Source organism: Triturus cristatus, chromosome 2_2, assembly GCF_964204655.1.
Source record: "Triturus cristatus chromosome 2_2, aTriCri1.1, whole genome shotgun sequence".
In the NCBI taxonomy this organism is placed as follows: domain Eukaryota; kingdom Metazoa; phylum Chordata; class Amphibia; order Caudata; family Salamandridae; genus Triturus; species Triturus cristatus.
Genome location: NC_140582.1, coordinates 313,788,087 through 313,807,027, shown reverse-complemented (window position 1 = coordinate 313,807,027; position 18,941 = coordinate 313,788,087). Strand labels below are relative to the sequence as shown.

At 41.8% G+C, this 18,941-nt stretch overlaps 1 protein-coding gene across 3 annotated transcripts in view; it reads right to left on the bottom strand.

Moving 5' to 3' along the window:
* SCOC (short coiled-coil protein) overlaps positions 1-18,941 on the bottom strand; it is a 51,845-nt gene that overhangs the window by 10,028 nt on the left and 22,876 nt on the right. For 2 of the 3 annotated variants that reach the window (XM_085641364.1, XM_085641366.1), the window contains exon 2: positions 1,275-1,349. In XM_085641364.1, coding sequence (XP_085497490.1) covers positions 1,275-1,293 — 19 coding nt within the window. In that variant the 5' untranslated portion in view covers positions 1,294-1,349. The remainder of the gene's footprint in view (positions 1-1,274; positions 1,350-18,941) is intronic. The other variant, XM_085641365.1, reaches the window with a different exon arrangement.

Below are 18,941 nucleotides of genomic sequence, written 5' to 3'. Positions count from 1 at the left end.
TGCGCCACGCCCTCCGATCAGTCCTCGTGGAGGGTGAGAAGGTGCCCGAGTCCTCTTCCTTGGAGGACCGGGTCCTTGATGGCCACATGCCCGAAGGCACGATCTCGCTCATATATAAGAAACTTATAAATGTCCGGGCGGACATGCTTCTGGGGCTGAGGGACCAGTGGACTAGGGATGGCCTCGAATTAGATGATGAGGATTGGCAGTCAGCTGTTTCTTCCCCTAAGGAGGTCGCGATCCCGTCGCGCCTGAGGCTGGTGCAGCTTAAAATACTGCACCGAGTGTATGTGACGGGGCCAAGGCTGGTCCACATGGGGTTCTCGGAGGACGGCCTGTGCAGGAGGGGGTGTGGTATGGTGGGTACTTTCCTGCACATCATTTGGGAGTGTGGTGTCATTGTGGAATTCTGGAGGGGAGTCCATGCAGTAATGGGGGAGGTGACAGGCATTGCTCTGCAGCCGGAGGCGCGGTGCTGTCTCCTGAATATCTGGGGGCCCACTGATCTCGATGAGGCGCGGACCCAATGGGTGACACTGGGTAACATGGTCGCTAAGAGGGATATCGCGCGATTGTGGGGCTCCTCGGGGCCCCCCACACTGACTGCGTGGAAAGAGAACATGGACTGGAGCATGTTTAGGGAGAAGACAGTCTACTGCTCTAGAGGCCGCCCCCGGAAGTGGCACGCCATCTGGGGGCGGTGGAATCAATACAGGGGGGGGGAATATGCCTTGCCCCTGATCTGGAACCGCCCGAGGAACAGCTTTCCCCCTGACCTACTTTCCAGCACAGTCTGGTTTGTGAACTATTTGGGCCTCTGCTGTCCCCCCTCTTCCTCCTTACACTATCTTGTAACCGGTAGATGAGTGGGGTCCGGCCTCCCCTGGGGGCTCTCACCATGGTTTTTAATGTTCTTGCCTTGCTGGGGTTTGCTGTGCTTTTTGTGTTTGTTTAAAATTGAACCTTTGCATTTCTCCTTGTACTTTACTGGGGGCGCATCACTGTTTCTAATCATCGATGCTGCCGAACCTCCGGGTTGTCGGCTGAATAGCTGTGTCCTGTTTTTTAAATAAAGGTTTAAAAAAAAAAAAAAAAAAAAAGAAATACGATCAAGATGGTCATAACACTCATGTGCAAAGAAACAAAATAAGTACTTTTAACATTTGATTGGCTAAGAAACATTCAAAAACACCAGCACAATTTCCCTTTTAACACTGGTATATTAGGCTGAACCACAGTACATGCAATACTGGAAGTAATGTCAAACTTCTTACCATCCATCTCCGTGTTCATCACTTCAGAAGGTGAACTTTCTCTCCCTGAATAGGGTCCCGGAGGGAGATTCCCTGCTGAAAAGTAAAATAAAATTGATGAATAATAATCCAAACAGTCAATTCTATGCAAAAAGTAGGACCGATCATCAATCGGATATTTAGGGGGAAAAAAACTTTAGTGTGTTGACAAATTACAGAATTGGATTTTGTGACATGAAGGAGAACTCTGCTAAATGTAAACATTTTGCTTGGAATTGTCGTGAACATAACGATGTTAACAACTTTCTTTCAAGCTCCATATTTCACCAGATCTGCTACCCTTTGCATCATCTCACCTCTATTTGGATGTGACCACCTCAATTCGCTGTTTGGAGAGTGACAGCATGACAGTGAGGCTCCAACACTAGGCTCTGTACTCCCCCCCCACCCCCTTACAAAATTTACACCATGCTGATGCTGCACAAAAAGCAGTGCACACTAAATGTGTTGGCCTTATGCCATCTGAATAGTTGGCAGAGGGAGATGGCACAGATCGTAGGTAGGACAACTCTTAATTTCTCTAGGAACCAGGATAATGAGACTAAAGCCTAAGAGTGTTGATTTAACCAGTTGGACAAGAGCTAAGCCTTATTAAACTCAGTAGCTTCAGGTACACTCTATTGTCGCAGTTTTTGTAAATCCTCAATTGACATTGCAAACTGTCACTATGACATCGGGCACTTACTTTTCCGTAGGTAGGCTTGGTCATTTGTGAACTGGACCTCAGGGGTAACCAGAGTATAATCACTATTAAGAGCAACACACAATTATGCAAATCTGTATTATTTCATTATAGTGCCATCATCATATCCGTTTTTTTCCGTTCCGTACTCATCTGACCATCTTATTTTGTCTCTCAAACTGAAATTACAGTTATAAACCAGACAGCCGAGCACTTCTAAAAATGCTTCATTTTTGTTGACTGCTAGCTAGTCTATATCAACAAGGAGATTCATAGCTTGTACCAGAGAGAAGCCTCATTACAGTTTCAACACACATATCATTCCTCCCTCTTCCAATAATAGCTGTCTGTGAAGATCACAGAATTGTAATCAAGAACTAAAATGCTCACCTAGAAGACAGCTTTAGAGCCACTCACTTTTCTATACATAAAGCTGAATGTGCACAAGAAAATGGTTCTCAGCTCAACTACTACAAGCTCCTGAAATAAAAGTCCGCAAAAACGTTTTTTACTATCATATTTCGAAAGTACTGTGAAGTCCGTGACAGATTTGACTGTGTTTTCTAACGTAGGCCCGGTGTTCTGCCAGCTATACACTATTATTTTGAAAATGTGTTAATTAATAACCTTTGAATGTTGTCAATAAGATATATGGAGCAACACTGTAAAAGACAATAAGTATATATTTTAAAGGCGTTTTATCATTTCCTTATAGTTAATGCACAATAAAAATAAATTTGAAGTCTGTGCACACTCTTAAATTGAGATACAAAGAATGACAAAAGCAAACGGAATAAAAAAAAAGAAATTTACAAACTGCAACACACATTTGATACCAAAGAAACATTTTAAATATGAAGTAAGCCTGCAAATAGATTTCTGCTCCCTTAAAAATAAGGGATGCCATCAATGACTAAAACTTATATAAACGTACTCACATATTTTTAACCAGCTAGTGAAATATCTGCATTAACACTACAAGGCCCACTTACTTTATCATACTCCACAGGAAAAGTTTTAAATTGAACATCTCATATTCATCAATATGAGGTATATTTTTTCACGAATACAGAAAGTTAGAACCGTAGTTGTTCATTAAGAACCTGTTGTGAAGTTATAGTAGCCCACTGGGGAAATCAATTTAGACTGCTGCTGCTGTTGAACGTACTTGTCTCAGTTACCATGCAGAAATATTTCTGACCAAGAATGAGGGAGATATTTTAGAGTTTAAAGAAAATGTGACAACATTTTAGCATTCCAGAGTACCAACTATAATTTTAGTGACAAAATGATACCAAGGATTTTGCTCATTTACTAAAGTGTTCTGGATTAGAAAATGAGTGTTTTCTGCTGTGGTTATGAATTGAGTAACATGGCATTCAAGTGTGCCTCAAATTTGTCTTCATTAAATAATGTTAGCAAACTAGTTGTTCATGGGAATTCTGTGGTGAAGTTGCTGTAGAACCCAGAGGTATCAACTAACTGACTAGAGTTCCCATTGAAGTCATGTTTTACTCAGCTTATCACACTTTTTCCTCTTGTCAGAGGATGGTATTTGTGAATATATATAAAAGGTGTCCTCATTTTCGGTTTTGGAGAACTTATTTCCACGAGAAATCTTGTTAGAAAACTAATTTTCTCTCAAACATTATTCAACAAATCCCAATGCAGGGTCAGCATTTTTCACATGGTGTTAGAGTTCACCATGGTTCTTAATTTAGTATGTCACTACCATCAGATGATTTACATGGAGACTAAAATCTCAAACCATTTTTTAGGTCTCGGATCTAGTCTGAGCATGCGCTGTCTTGAAGAGACATGATGTATATATTTTGTGGGCTTAAGCCTGCCAACAGGCTTCTCATTTTCTGGCTCCATCGCCGCTCTCCTATTCTTTCTCCCCATTTATCCACAGCTTGCATGCGTCATAACTCTTCCTGTGTTTAGCCCTACCCATGTGCAGGGACCAATTATTACTATCTATCCACAGCACCCAGTAAAGCAACTGGTTTTGAAACTACTTATTTAATAGATTTTGATTACTTCACACAAGCGCTCGCTCCAAGCAGTGTTTCTGTAAACAGCCCTGTAAATCGTGTCCTTATCTCATTACATTTGCTGTTTTGCCAGAGAGCCTGTTTCGTCCCCCAACCCCCTTCCGCTTGTTCCCGCCTGTTCCACAGCCACACACAAATATAGTTCTTCATTCACCCTGATAGAACACTTGCCATGTTTACTTGAGCTATCTTAGACGCACAACACACCATCTTGTTGCTCGAGACCTGGTTTGTTTGCTCTGTCGTCACTATCGTGTTAACAGTTATACAATCGCTGTGCTTCCTGGGTGTGTGTGTGTGAATATATATATATATATTTCAACAATGCTTTTCTTCATCGCTTGAAGGTGCACTCCTGCTGCAGGCACGATTCCATAGACCGGCAAGTGGTGTCCACAGGCAATTTCCCTCTATCCTTGCAGAAACGCTGAAGCGGTCACATGCCCTCATTATGCCCAATTACAATTTATAGCCCCTTGGTGGGCAAAATGTGCTTGAACTGCTCTCTGGGACACGTAGTTTGCTTGAGCCAATTCTTCCCCTCTCATGGGGTCTGCAAAGACAACGTTTATTCAGGAATGTTTTTAACCCTCCAGTGGGCCTCCAGATAACCATTCGCACAGTCACTTTTAATTTCATCTGTCTGCAGTTACCGAAATCAGATTTAGAAAGGTTTCACACCAACGACCTCCTTCCTTTTAACGAGTGGTGCAGCCTTCTCCGGTAGAAGAGGCCAGAATCACATTTCAACAATGCTTTTCTTCTTCGTTTGAAGATGCACTCCTGCTGCAGGCACGATTCCATAAACCGTGCAAATGGTTATCCGGAGGTCCACTGGAGGGTTAAAAACATTCCTGAATAAATTTTGTCTTTGCAGACCCCACAAGAGGGGGAAAAATTGGCTCAAGCAAACTACGTGTCCCAGAGAGCAGTTCAAGCACATTTTGCCCACCAGGGGGCTATAAATTGTAATTGTGCATAACGAGGCCATGTGACCGCTTCAGCAAGGATGGAGGGAAATTGCCTGTGAACAAGGAGCTTGTAGCTCTGAAACACATAAGGCGTAACAAATCTTTACTTTTGACACCATTTGCCGGTTTATGGACATCACACACACACAGACATCACACACACACAGACATCACACACACAGACATCACACACACAGACATCACACACATCACACACACACACACACACACATCACACACACACACATCACACACACCACACACACCACACACACATCACACACAGACATATCACACACACACACACACACATCACACACACACATCAAACACACACACACAGACATCACACACACACACACATCACACACACACACACAGACATCACACACACATCACACACACACAGACATCACACACACACATCACACACACACACACACACACACACACACACACACACACACACTTTGTTTTCACTCTGGCTTTATTTCTCCATGAGCATACTCTGCGTGCTTGGAGCAACTACACTAATTGTCCTCCTTCTATGTACACTTTTCAAGAAAGTGATTCTGTATTTAAACAAAAAATCAAATGGGGCTTGTGATCATGAGCAAGGCTGCAGCTGGCAGCCAAAATGCGTAGAGGAATGTAAAATTCACGGAAAAATAAAACCAGAGTGAAAACCAACGGATAAACGAGATGTTTTCGTGCATATCTGGAGACGTGGTGGACGTCTCATAACCGGCATCACCGATGCTAAGGAAGCAGCCAGTAACCGCCACATTGGAAACTGATATATATATATATATATATATATTTTTTTTCACACGAGACGCCGCACTCTGGAACCATTGGTTTGCAAAGCTTTATTCGAACACAAAGCCTAGTCTGTCAATCCGACGCGTTTCGGCCATGACGTCCTTTTTCACGGTAGGTGACACTACTAACAGCTGTTCTTATATGTCATTTCCTGTCGAACAATTAGTCCCATTGAATTCTGGGAGTTGAAGTTCAGTTTTTACATAAATCACCTAATGACAAAAAACTTAAAGAAAGGAAAGTCATTCCTACTTGTAAGTACAATTCTCAAAGTGCCTGTATTAATGTGACTGTTGCATGATTAATACATATGAATTGGTTAGTAGCATGGCAGAGTGTTCAAAAGCAATATTATCCAAGAAGGAGAGCACTCTTGGGTAAGAATTGATCGGAGTAGAGTTTTGCCTTTTATGTCACCTCAGGACCCTACTTGTCCTCACACACAGTTTGTGATAATATGTCTGCCTGTAGTACCACATGATCGTCCCTAATGTCTTTAAACTTTACACTGACAGCTGAGGCATTAGGGGAACCTCCAGGGCCGGGATTAATAAAATAGCCTCAACAGTAAATATATCTCAAATATTAGTCATGTGCAAAGTAATTGTCAATTAGTCACTAAATTAATTTATATATTTCTATATAGGGTGCTAACAAGCATTCAAATGAATACCGGGTTACTGCACAGGGACTATTTAGCACCATTCAAGATAAGAAAAATATACTCGCTTGCCTCCTTGTGTTGACCGAGCTTATTTTGCCCACATGTTGTATAATTGGTCTGCACTGTTGCAGTATTGGGGCAAAATTACAAAAATCCTCTCATAAAATATAGGCACACCATGATTATTGAGCACGGATGCTTGGCACATTTAAACACCCTAAAACGGATAAAGCAGTGTCCATTTCCATGATTTAGCTCTATTGTTGGCCAAGATAAATATTACCATTGCTTGGAAAGGTTCTACCCACACCCTCCAAAGTCAGTTAATAAATGATATAATACATTTATGCACTGAGCGGATGCAGAGTGTTGAATACTTCACAAAGAAGAACGCCACGGAAGAAGGAAATTTCCAATATCACTCAAATGGGATAAATAATTTTACACAATTGTTAAATGATATCAAAGGTGAAAATAAACACCCATAGGCTCATCCACTGTGATCCATAAGCACCTTGCTGAGTATGTAATCTACTGTTCATATGAAGTAAACTCTGTTGGGTGCTCTGTGGAGTGTGATCACTATCAGTCATATGCAGTTATCGAGTTAAAGAGGATGCTATTGCCACAGTGTTAATGGCTACAACTGCACTACACTACACTAGGAGCTCTCCTAATATAATGAGTATTCAAACAAATACAGTGATATATTTTTAAGTAGCTACAACAAGGACGTGCAGTCATACGGAAGGAGGGTTGGCGTAAAACCAATTATCCCAATTTGTTATATAAAAATGTAAGACTTCTGACGTTTTCATATCCTAAAAGATACGCTTACATCCATCCCAATTACACACAGTCAGTTGATAACCTACGGAGACAATTGAATGATATTGTTCATCTCTGGCGCCCCTTGTTATTTTGTCTGGGAGAGGAAGGGTTTGTTTCGGTAGTGGTGGTGGGGCCCGGGGGAGGGGGTTTACTACATTGTACTTCATTTTCTTTTTTTAAATCACACTAGTACATTTGGTTAGATGGAAAATCGAAATTAATCATGAGAAAGTCAATCGATGGCTTGTGATCTGTGACATTAACTGCAACTGAAAAATAAGTACTTTATATGTATGGTCATACTTTGCGAAACAGTTGCCAATAAACACTTATGTTAAAAAAAAGTTACTGACAAGCATTATACTAACTGTTCCAAAATGATGTACATTTTCCACTCTTTTCCATAGCCACATGTAGTGACATCATCTGCTATGGTTGTAATCTCATTTGTGTCTTTACATTCAGCCCCATCAAAACATAAGGAGTGGCGTTATTACTTCTGTAATTGTTCACTAGTAATGGGCTATGACATGAAATTGAATGTTCTAGCAACCTCATGCGGGCGCTATTCTCCATTCGGTCCCAAATGAGGTTCTGGAAGACATTACCAATATCTGTAATGGGTAGGATAGCCTTGCTAAAGATGGTGGGCCTTCCTAGACTACCGGATTATTTTTCTAACCTGCCTACATATGTCGCAACAAAAAATGTTCGCGACCTTGAACAAACAATACGTGAGTTTATCTGGAATACTGAGCGCTGTAGGGTATGTCTGAAAAAAACGATATGTACCTATAGAGCAAGGATGGCTGGTAGCACAGAATATGGAACTTTACTACCTGGTGACACAACTGCAATTGGTGGCCAAATGGCTATCAGGCTTACAGCTGTCTGACACCACCACTACGCTACCGGCCTGGAAAATGCTTAATATTCAATGCCTATTCCATCCTGTTACCAAAGCTAGCGTACCAGGACCCATGTTATTAGCTTTCGCACACCGCTGCTACCGACAAAGCCTATACCTCGCACGGTTGGTGATACCATACGTGCCCTATCTGCCTCTACTAGGCACACCAAGACGCAGCGCTATGACATCAGTGGCGGAACTCACATCTTGGCACGCGACTGGACTACACACACTAGGTGATTTAAATGGAAAAGACATCTTGTTGACCAATGAGGACCTGGCAAGGGGCGCAGATCCACCTCCAGGACAATTTCCATTACACAACTTGTTGCTAGCCACGCCAACGCAAGCATGGGGCGACCCAACAACTGAACCACAGTCACACTTAGTTGTACAATACTTACAGGCCAAGGGGACAGGTAACCACATTGTACACTGTTTAACTGCATCATTACTAATGCACACAACACTCCCACAGTTACGAGCCAAATGGGAGGAAGACCATGGTCACCAATGGACAACAATTGAGGCAAGAACCGCACACATCACGCGAAGCGCGAAATTATGTCTCATACTGTTTCATAGTGCAGAGCATACCCAACACCCACCAAAATAATTAGATATTTTCTTCAGACTGATGCAGCCGACCCCCGATGCACTGAGACCACAGAGGATCTGCTCCACATGCTATGGCACTGCCCTACTTTACACACCTACTGGAGGGATGTCACATCTCGCTTATCCACTTCAACAGAATGCCCAGAGTTACACACCTGGGAGGAGTGTAAATGGGGACTATATCCCAGGCCCAAGAAGAGCAGGCTAACTTCACAATTCCTAGACATAGGTTTTATTACTGCTAAGCGACTCATCACCCGTAGATGGAAGAGCTCAGACCCTTCTCCAGTTAAGGCCTGGACACAATCACTATTTGTGTGGGCACAGGTGGAGAGTACAACACTACACAGGGAAGATACATTAGGGCTATGTAAATACCAAGTGGCACAAAACTGGGATGCAACACTTGCAGATTTTAGAAAGTTAACATGCCCCAGAGGTGGATACATACGATTGACGCATGGAGAGCGGACAAGGAGACACGAACAATGCTTAATGATCACATAGCTACTGGAAGCTAGCACTATCACACAGCGGGTAGAGAAGGAACGGTTACGCGATGCCACTCAATCACCTATGATCAAAACACGAGCTGATGCTTTTGGGTGAGGGCACCAACGAGGCTGGGAATAACTAACGGGGTGATGACGATGGCGGACGGATTGTGTCCGTCCGCCATCGTCACAGGAATCGGGATCGCCCGGCCATATGGCGGCGGTCCCACACATGCAATTATGATGCGACCGCCACTCTGGCGGTCGCATTGTGCATGTTTACCATTGCGGCGGGTGCGGCTGGCTGCAGCACGCGCCGCAATGGCAAAAATGCATGTTGTGCATTTCCCTGCACTACTTGGCAGGCACCACGCTGTGCCTGCCACCTGGTGCAGGGAACTGTAGGGGGCACCATAAGTGCCCCACAAGTGCACAACTGCATTGCTCCTGCACAAGGAGGGCCTGCAGCGGTCCCCAAAAGTTAATCTCCGCCAACCTTTGAATGGCTGAGGAACCGCCATTCAAAGGCTGGCGGAATGCAGCATTCTAATGTGGCGGACGGTGCCTGCTAAGCACCACCACCATTCTAGGTATGCTGGCCGGTTCCGCCAGGCAGTCGTAACAATTACGTGTGTCGGACCCGTGCCTGTCCGCCAGGACTCTACCTGCCATCCTTATCTGGAGGGCGAAGCGGTGAACCCACCACCCGCAGGCTGCCAGTGGCGGATTCACCGCTATCATAATCATGCCCTAAGTTTGTAGGCTTAAATTGAGCGCACTGGTTAACGTTGAATTTTTTCTTTTTTATACGATCAAGTACAAATCTCTAAATGTACAATGGACCCAACTGTTGTCATTGACGCCTATGCAATACAAGTGTAAAACACAGTAGTAACTTGGGTACCAAGTGGGCAACTGCCCTCGGCGACCCAGGCTCCACACTGTAACTGTCATTTGTTAAGAAACGCATACGAAATGTATTCTTTTATGCAACGATACAAATGATAATTTGTTCAATGCATTAATATGTGAGCTGTCAATGTAGCAAATAACCACAAAGAAAATGTAATAAAGAGATTAAAACAAAAAATTAAATTGAATGTACTAGATATTCCGATTTGTCAAAGAAGTATGGCACCCAAATTAATTATTTGGTTCCAAGGCAGACTTAAACCCAAAAATGAATCGGGCACGTTATTAAAAGGGTGTGAGCATCTCCAAATTATACTGCACTTGAAGTTATCCTTTTATCGTGTTCCTGCAGATCAGTAACCGTACAATGGAATACTATAGTCTAGACGGCGAGGAAGATGGTGACTTTAGGAATCCTACTGAGAAACATTGTGACATAGTCCAATGTGATATCACCAACTTGCTACATATGCACAAGCAGCAGCACGGGTTTCGTAAATGTGTTGATAACTTGTGTGCTAGGTATCTTACCCATTGGACTTCAAATGCTGTATATTAATACTAAGGTGACGCTTGAAGTTATAGTCTTGGGTCACTTTTTGCCCTGCTACAGAAGGGGTGCAGTCAGGAACACGGAGCTAACGTTTCGGTCTTTTAAGGTACTGTTAAAGTACAAAATAAATGTATTTAGCTTATCTGCCAGGATTTCTGAACCTTCAGTTGATCAGAAGTTTCCATGTTATTTGGGCTCTGAGTGGTGCATACATGACCTGTCTTAAGGATCAGATTAGTCAGGTACAAGAGGCTATCTAGGCCTGTGTATATTTATGCAGACAATGAAAATATTTGGGTTTTAAATAGAGGTTTCAAAAGGGGACATCGGTGCTTCCACGCCACAAGTGAAGGTATTATGTAACTACTATAAGATAATTACACATGAGAAACATGACCATTTTCCTAAGCAGTTGAGACGGTCAGTTAAGAAGCAAACACAACATAGCTGATGATGCAGCAGTGTTTCCAAGGATACAAAAGGTAAGAAAATAAAGATACAATACCCACTGGTGGGTTTTCAATGGCACTGGATAATCCTACCATTGTTGGACATCTGAAAAGTTTGTTTTTCTGATCCTATAAAATCAATTTACTTTATCCAGAATAATGATTTTTTTAACACTTCAATAACTGAATAAGGTTGTATCCGGATCAACCAGCCTGCAGATGGGAAATAACATCTGAACCATGAATGACTGCTATGTTGACAAAACGTTTGAGACAATTACTTGGGTCGTTCAAAGGGGGCTGGATTTGTTGGTGTTAATTATAAATATGCAATCATCAAAATGTATAAGCAGCAAATGTAAAGGCTTATCTTTTTGAAAAAAGACTTCATTTAAAATACTGGAATGCTGTGCTGAATGCGGCGAGTTCTTTGCATGTTTATGCCACTGGAGAACAGTGAACCGTGAAACCACAGGAACAAGTATTTATGATACCTGTGTTTGGTAATTCAGGAAATTCAGATTGTCACCTGTTGTCCAGGTTATGACCCCCACAAGAGTATACCCAATTAAATTAAGTCATATATTGGATTTTTGTGAAGGAACGTTGACAATGCACAGTGCAGTGGTGCTATGTGTTTAAGAGAATCATGCCCTATATGCCGGTCCTGCACTGATGCATTGGGCATTCAACTTCTCCATAGCTTTTAGTCTTTTAACTCAACAAAAACTAGGGACAAAACCTTATGCTGTTGGAATACCTAACAGTATAATTCTTTTACTGACTAGTTTACATCTTAACGTGTATGTGCATGTTTCAAAGTCCACTGCTTGCTCTGTTATTATTAGGATTCAATCTAATCAGAGCATAGGACAAAGATGCCTCCTTGTCTGAAGTCTTTTTAATTTATATTTGAGCAATCTCAATATCATTCTGTCAAACACAGAAGCCTTTCCACCATCTCTTGAAGACTGTATTTATTTATTACACATATTTATAAAGACAAAACTGATGAGGGGCACTAGAGACCACAGAAAAATAAGAGTAACAGTAACAAGTATAACATCAAAGAGGAGAACAGAAGACGCAATCATTTAGAACAATTCTGAATAGGTGGGTCTACAGGTTTCTCCTGAGAATAGGTCTTTGTTAAGTCTCAGGCTCTCGAGTAGGCTGTTCTAGAGTAATTGATCCAGGAATGAAGATGAAGAAGCTAAACTACATTGGTGATCTTCAGTGTGAGCAGGCTGTGTTGAGTTTGCAACACAAATGCTCGAAGTCAGGTAATGATCTTTAAGCATGAGCAGTTTCAAAGACCTTTGATATGCCAATGATAATTTGTTATTTAGAATCAAGCAATTAAAACAAAAACAACAACAACAACAAAATCAATTAATCCTGGCTATTTAATAACACTTTCACAATTAAAAGACGTTATTTGTTCACATTGTGTAATACCTTACATCAATTCAAATGTAAGTAATGAGGGCATTCTTTGTAGACTTTGGTTGCTATTTATTATACTAAGTCAACCCAAATCCTCACTAATAAGCACTGATCTTGTTCCTAACGATTAGAATATCAGGGGATTTCCTTGTAGGCCTGGTGTAGAGAAAGCAATTGAGTTTGAGAAAAAAACAGCCAAATCCAATCAATCAGCAAGAATCTGAATGAGAGTTCAGAACAGTTGGGCTGTTGCATTAATTCTAGTCATGGCAAGGATTTTCAAGTTATCTCCAACACATTACTTTAGTTTTTTTATCTTATACAAATATTATTAAACCCAATGAGGTCGAACTATATGGATTTCTACAAAAGTTAAAATGTTGAACTGGGTATGACTACAAATGTTTTAAAATCATTCGTATTATAAGTGGGGTTTAACAGATTCATATCTCATCTTTCAACAGATGGAGACTTGATAGATACTGTAGAAAAGTGATGTGTTAAAACCTAAAAAGTCTTCAATTACCAAAACAAAACGGATACATTTATGAGAATTCAACTTTTTTCTCAAAGTCAGGTGCTTGGCTGGGCAGAGCCCCACAAGCCAAGCTCTCCAGATTACTCAAGTATGGTAAAAAGACAATGGAAAACACGACACATGCACTACTGCTTCAGATAAAGAAAGGTCATCTAGCTACTAGTATGTAAAGGTGATGTGGCTAATCATAATTTAAGTTTTATAAGTAATGTAAATACCTCTTAGAAATATGTATTGGAATAATTTGAGTGTTGTTCTAAAACCAGCTACTTAAAAAAGTTAATCCATGACGAAGCGTTGCCTAGACTGCACAAGCTTGGGTTACTAGTAGAGGAGACATGGGGGAGATCATAAGGGAAATTGTGTGGGGGGGGGAAATCAAGGGGTTACATGGCAGTTTTTATTTGCTGTTCTAGTTTTTTAGTGTTTCTTCAACACAAAGACTAACAAGCATTTGCAATGCAATAGGTCTCGCATTACTGACATTTTGAACTATTGGTGTTGCACATAATGTTTCTTTGATTTCTATTTTTTGTCAACAAATATACCAGCAGTAGCATAAGTAATAAAAGAATATCCACAAAAAAAGGTGAGGTGTCGTACTATGGACTAATACTAGGTGTCCCTGTGGAGCTGTAAAAGGACCTCTATTAGCCATATATTGCACTGCACCCTTAATGCAATAATAAAGAGAAAGATTGCAGCTGAACATGAGTTTCCATTTTTATTTTTAAAGTGAGATTTTTGTTACATTACGTTTAAAAAATGCACTATTACAATAAACAATGGTGCATTTTTAAAACTTTTGCTAACAAAAATCTCACTTCCAATAAAAGCAAATGGAAACATATGCTCAGCTGCAATCTTTCGCTTTATAATTGCATTAAGGATGCAGTACATTATGTGGCTAATAGTGGTCCCTTTACAACTTCGCAGGAACACCTAGTAACAGCCTGTAGTACTGCAATTTTTTCTTGCTGTGTGGATTATATTTTATTACTTAGGCTACTGCTGTGATATTTCTTGGCCAAAAAAACTAAAACGTTGTCACTTGCAACGCAAATAGCTGAAACTTTCAGTAATCGGAGACCTATTGCATTGCAAATGCTTGTTTTGTAGTACTGCAACTGTTGGTTCAAAGCACTGCAAAGCTCAGGTTTACTATTGTAATTGTATCTGCTTATACATCGCTTACTACCCCATATGAGGTGTCAAAGCGCTTTTTAGCAAGTAGCACGCTACTCTGGGACCTAAAAAGGATTAGTGGTGAGTTAGTATAGGAAAATATGAAGTTTGAGCGGTGGACATGTGAGTCTGTTATTTGAGTTGAAAAGTATAGTGCAGACATAGAAGGGGGATTGGTTTGCATTTATATAGCGGTTGGGATCCCTGATGAAGCATTAAAGCACTTTTCAAGGAGTAGCACGCTACTCTGGAACCCAAACAAGATTAGTAGTGAATTAGTATGGGGAAATATTAAATTAATTTGGACATGCGAGTTTGTTAGTCAGATTGAAAACGATAGTTGAGGGATAGCAGAGGGAAGGGTCTAGAAAGTGTTTATTTGCAGATCATAACAGCAGGAGCAGGTTTGAGATGAGTAGAGGGGGAGGACAAGAATCAGAGGGAAGAGATGCGCATGCCGCTGTGTCATAGATGGTCCTGCTAATGGAATTCAGTTTTCATGACTGCCAGAGTTTAGCCCAGAGGAATCCGTCCCTCCTTTAAATCTCTCTCATACCACTAAATTCTATAAAATCCATTACAGTCAGTGACTCACCTCTTCTCAAGGGGATAAAATGGCTACAAGAGCAGGCTGTCTGTATGACATGGCAGTACTGACAGCCTCCTAGAGGGGGCCCAGCTCGCTACTAGGCCCTTCAAGTCAAAGCTGAACCATGCAGCCCTTCCTGTCAAGGTCCTTCCATGGAATGTGTGGTAATCTACATGAGGCATCTGGTGTTGCAGTGGCAAAGGGTCTCTCTCATATACCACTTTGGGGAAACACCTATTTATGCCGTGCAGAGTACACCTGGTGACAGGAAGCCCTCTCCAACGTCATTTATGATCTTTCTTTTGTTACTATATTTTTTAATATGGCACCTGGCGCAAAGAAGACCAACCCCCACGAAGAGCAGCAAAGTTTCCCTGGAGCAGGAAGCCTGGTGGTGCTAAGTGAAAAATGTGAAAAATGTTGCTTCTCCAAGAGAAAAATTAGTGGCCATCCAATACACTTTACAAGGGAGCCACCACCTTGATGTGCAGTAGCCGCTCGTAGAAAATAGTGCAGGTTGGCATGAGCAACAGATGGAATTAAAAAGCATTTCTTCAATCTTTTACACAGTGAACCACAACCTGCTGTTGGAAGGCACCCAGAGGAAAAGTGTGAGCCAGGGCTTCTGAAAAAGTGGCAGCATGGCGGTCAACAGAAAAGTGTTAACCAGAGGAAGAGGCAGAGACAACTGCAATGCCCATCACTTTGCAGCAGCCAGACTTGCAACCCAATGTGCAGTTTGACAGACAGATGAGCTCGCAGCATGGCATATTGCGGTACAAAGACTATGGTGTTTGGAATTGGTCTTACCAAAATGCTAAAGAGCACTAGTGGTGACTTCTATGCAAAAGGGTGCCAGGACCTTGAAAATGCATGTTTGTCGAGAGAAACGCTCCGGACACTATTATAGAAAACATGACAGATTTTAACAGTAAAAATGAGTGTTCAAAAGGGACTGTACTCTGCCTTGTGGCATGCAATGTACACCCCCTCCCTTCACTTCACCCACTCTCTTATCAGGACATGGGTTCTGGGTCTCAGCATTGCTATGTACACAGCACTCATAACCAGTAACAAAAAATCCAGGACTGTTTAAAGTGTCACTGATAAGTACTTATGACTACTACTGCCTGAAGACCACTGCATCTTGTGACCTAGCGACGAAAGGTTAAGTAAACAGACCACGTTATCAGATCACACTTCTAATTGAAATGGAGAAGAGAAGTGGGTATGAGCAAAATATCGAAAGAGTCCAAGCTAAGGAGTGTGACCCGAACAACATAACGGCTCAGGAGTGACAGTTCAAAAACAGTTCATTGAGAGGGCACGCCAGTATGCACATCACAGGTAGAGACTGCTAAGCATTCACACGATCAAGAAACTATGGCAGTGAGAGTGTGCAGACTGGGTAAGAGTGCAACATACCAGTGGCAGCATGGGGAAAGCGCACAGATTACTAGTTGCTGAATTGCCTAGTACTAACGCTTTAGCCTTTGACTTTCATGAGGTAGAAAGGCCAAACAGTCAAGGCTCACTCTTGGCGTGTGGTATAGGGCAGAACACCTAGTTCAGTTTGCACAAGTCACCCACGAATATTCTGTCCAAAAAGTAGCATTCTTTTACAACATATAGGACTCGATTTGTAGTAAGGAAATTTGCTTAGCAACTTTAATAGGTTTTATGGCATATTTAGTATTCTAGTTGTGCAAGTTGGTTACTCTAACATCGATGTCACTCAACAGCTGTGCATACTAAAGCAGCGGTTCTTAACCTTTTGACTTCTGTGGGCCCCCAATTAATCATTACTGGAAGCCGGGGACCCTGCCCTAGCATTTTTGATGATATGAACAGCAAGACAATACACCAAAAATACAGAAACAGGCAATCATCTCTCAAATAGATAAAAGATTTCATCATTTGTGTATTTCACAAGCAAAAGAAGATACTTTTTTTTTTTAAATCACATTTTAATGGGAAGGTAGGAGCATTCCTAAATTCAATAGATGACACTTACTGTCAAAACTATATTCTATTGAATGCACATGCACTGCTCTAAAGAATCAATCTGAGGAGACAACTTTACCCTCCAATTTCAAATTCCTTCACATTTACAGAATGCTTACATTTTTTACAGCTTGCTTCTTTATTTATAGACATTTAAATAATCTGTTAAAATTATTTCATTTTCTATGCAGTCACCGATCCCTTCAAAAGGCGCCATTTATCCCCAGGGGTCCCCAGGACCACATGATAAGAACCAGTAAACTAAAGGACAGAGTTGCAGAATTAAGCGTAGGACTAGAGCAGGATGTAATGTTTCCACAAACTGTTGTCTAGCACACAGTTTGAAAGCAGATTCAGTTCTCTGTGACTGTCAAATGAACTGCATCTCTAGGGCCATACACAGGGATTGCACCACTTGACACCTGGTCTGGTCAGGCAATGGTGGCTCAGTCTTACGACCACCAGCGGTGAGAAGAAGTAGCTGTCCTAATTTAGAGGACTAGGATGAGTGGGAAAGAGTCATACAGATCTTCAGTGTTGACGACTACTTGGCAAGAAGGTGTTCCCAGCAGCAGTGAGTAGTTGTGGTGCTCAGGACTCATCTTGACATAAATGTTACTTAAAGGGGGAGCACAAAGGTAACTTGCCCTGTGCAGAAATTGGCGTTGCATGCAAACAGCATTGCTGGGGCGTAGGAGCCTTACATTGACTTTGGTGTTGCACATCATCTATCTTAAGAAGCATGAGGTAGCTTTAAAGCACAGAAGCTCCAACACGGCCATCGGTGTCAATCAAATTGGATATCGCAGGTCCGGCATGGAAGTGGATTGATGGCTCCGATTTTAGCAGGTCAGCATCTTCCATCATCCTCACTGCAATGCTCTTAAACTATGGACATGGACTCTGAAATGAGGAGGACAAGTCCTCTAAACACAGGACTGGATACATCCTTTGCTCCTTCAGGTGCAAAAGCGGCATATTTTGTTCCTCAATCCTGGGGGTAGGTGTGTTTTTTTAATTTATTTTTTTATAATCCTTACCCCTCAATGGGAGGCAGATAAATATTCTGCAGTGGGTTCTAGCTTCCCTCTACATCAGTGTGCCAAGCTCATTGAAGAACAAGCATTGGCATAGCCAATAGGTCTCGCTTTTGGGACCTTATAAGTGTTTAGCCCTGCAGCACATTATCCTGGGTGGTGTGCCACCTGGGACTGGAGTTATACAATTACTACACACTGGATGAGGAGTCTGATTCAGGAATACATGCTTGCCTAAGGATACATTTTGACACATTCAAAAGGCTTTTTACCGCAACCCCATTCTCACTACCAATGCACTGCACTCTGAGATCTCACATGTACAACCAGTGCACTGCAGTCTCAGGCACCACTGTGCACTGTACTTCGAGATGTCCTGCTTTCAGAAATGTCACAAACACAGACAACCTGCCACATGTGAAAAATCACCAATTTAAAAAAAAATGCCCTGCCATTGCAAATGCCCTAAGGATCCATGACAAGCTGGCTGACTGATTAAACGCTCCTGGCTGACATCTACTTTACGTTGGAAAGCCTTGAGCAGCATGTAGGCCCCCTGTGTCACATGGCACGCACGGAAGTCACAGACAGTAGTTACTCGGAATGCTTGGAAGCCATGGGTAATGAGCAAGGTCAATGGAATCATGCAATTGCACAGCGATTTTGACCAAAAGCAACAAAAAAAAAAAAATCTTTGTTTCTAGCTCAAACACTTCAAAAGTAACTAAAAATATGACATGTGTAAATGCACAGTGGAAGGACCTTTGCAAAGCTGAAGGGGTCAGCTTTGTTGCTTATTGCTATATTTGGGTGTTAAATTAGTACTAATATAATACAAGCAATGCCCAGAGAGCGTTACCAAGTTG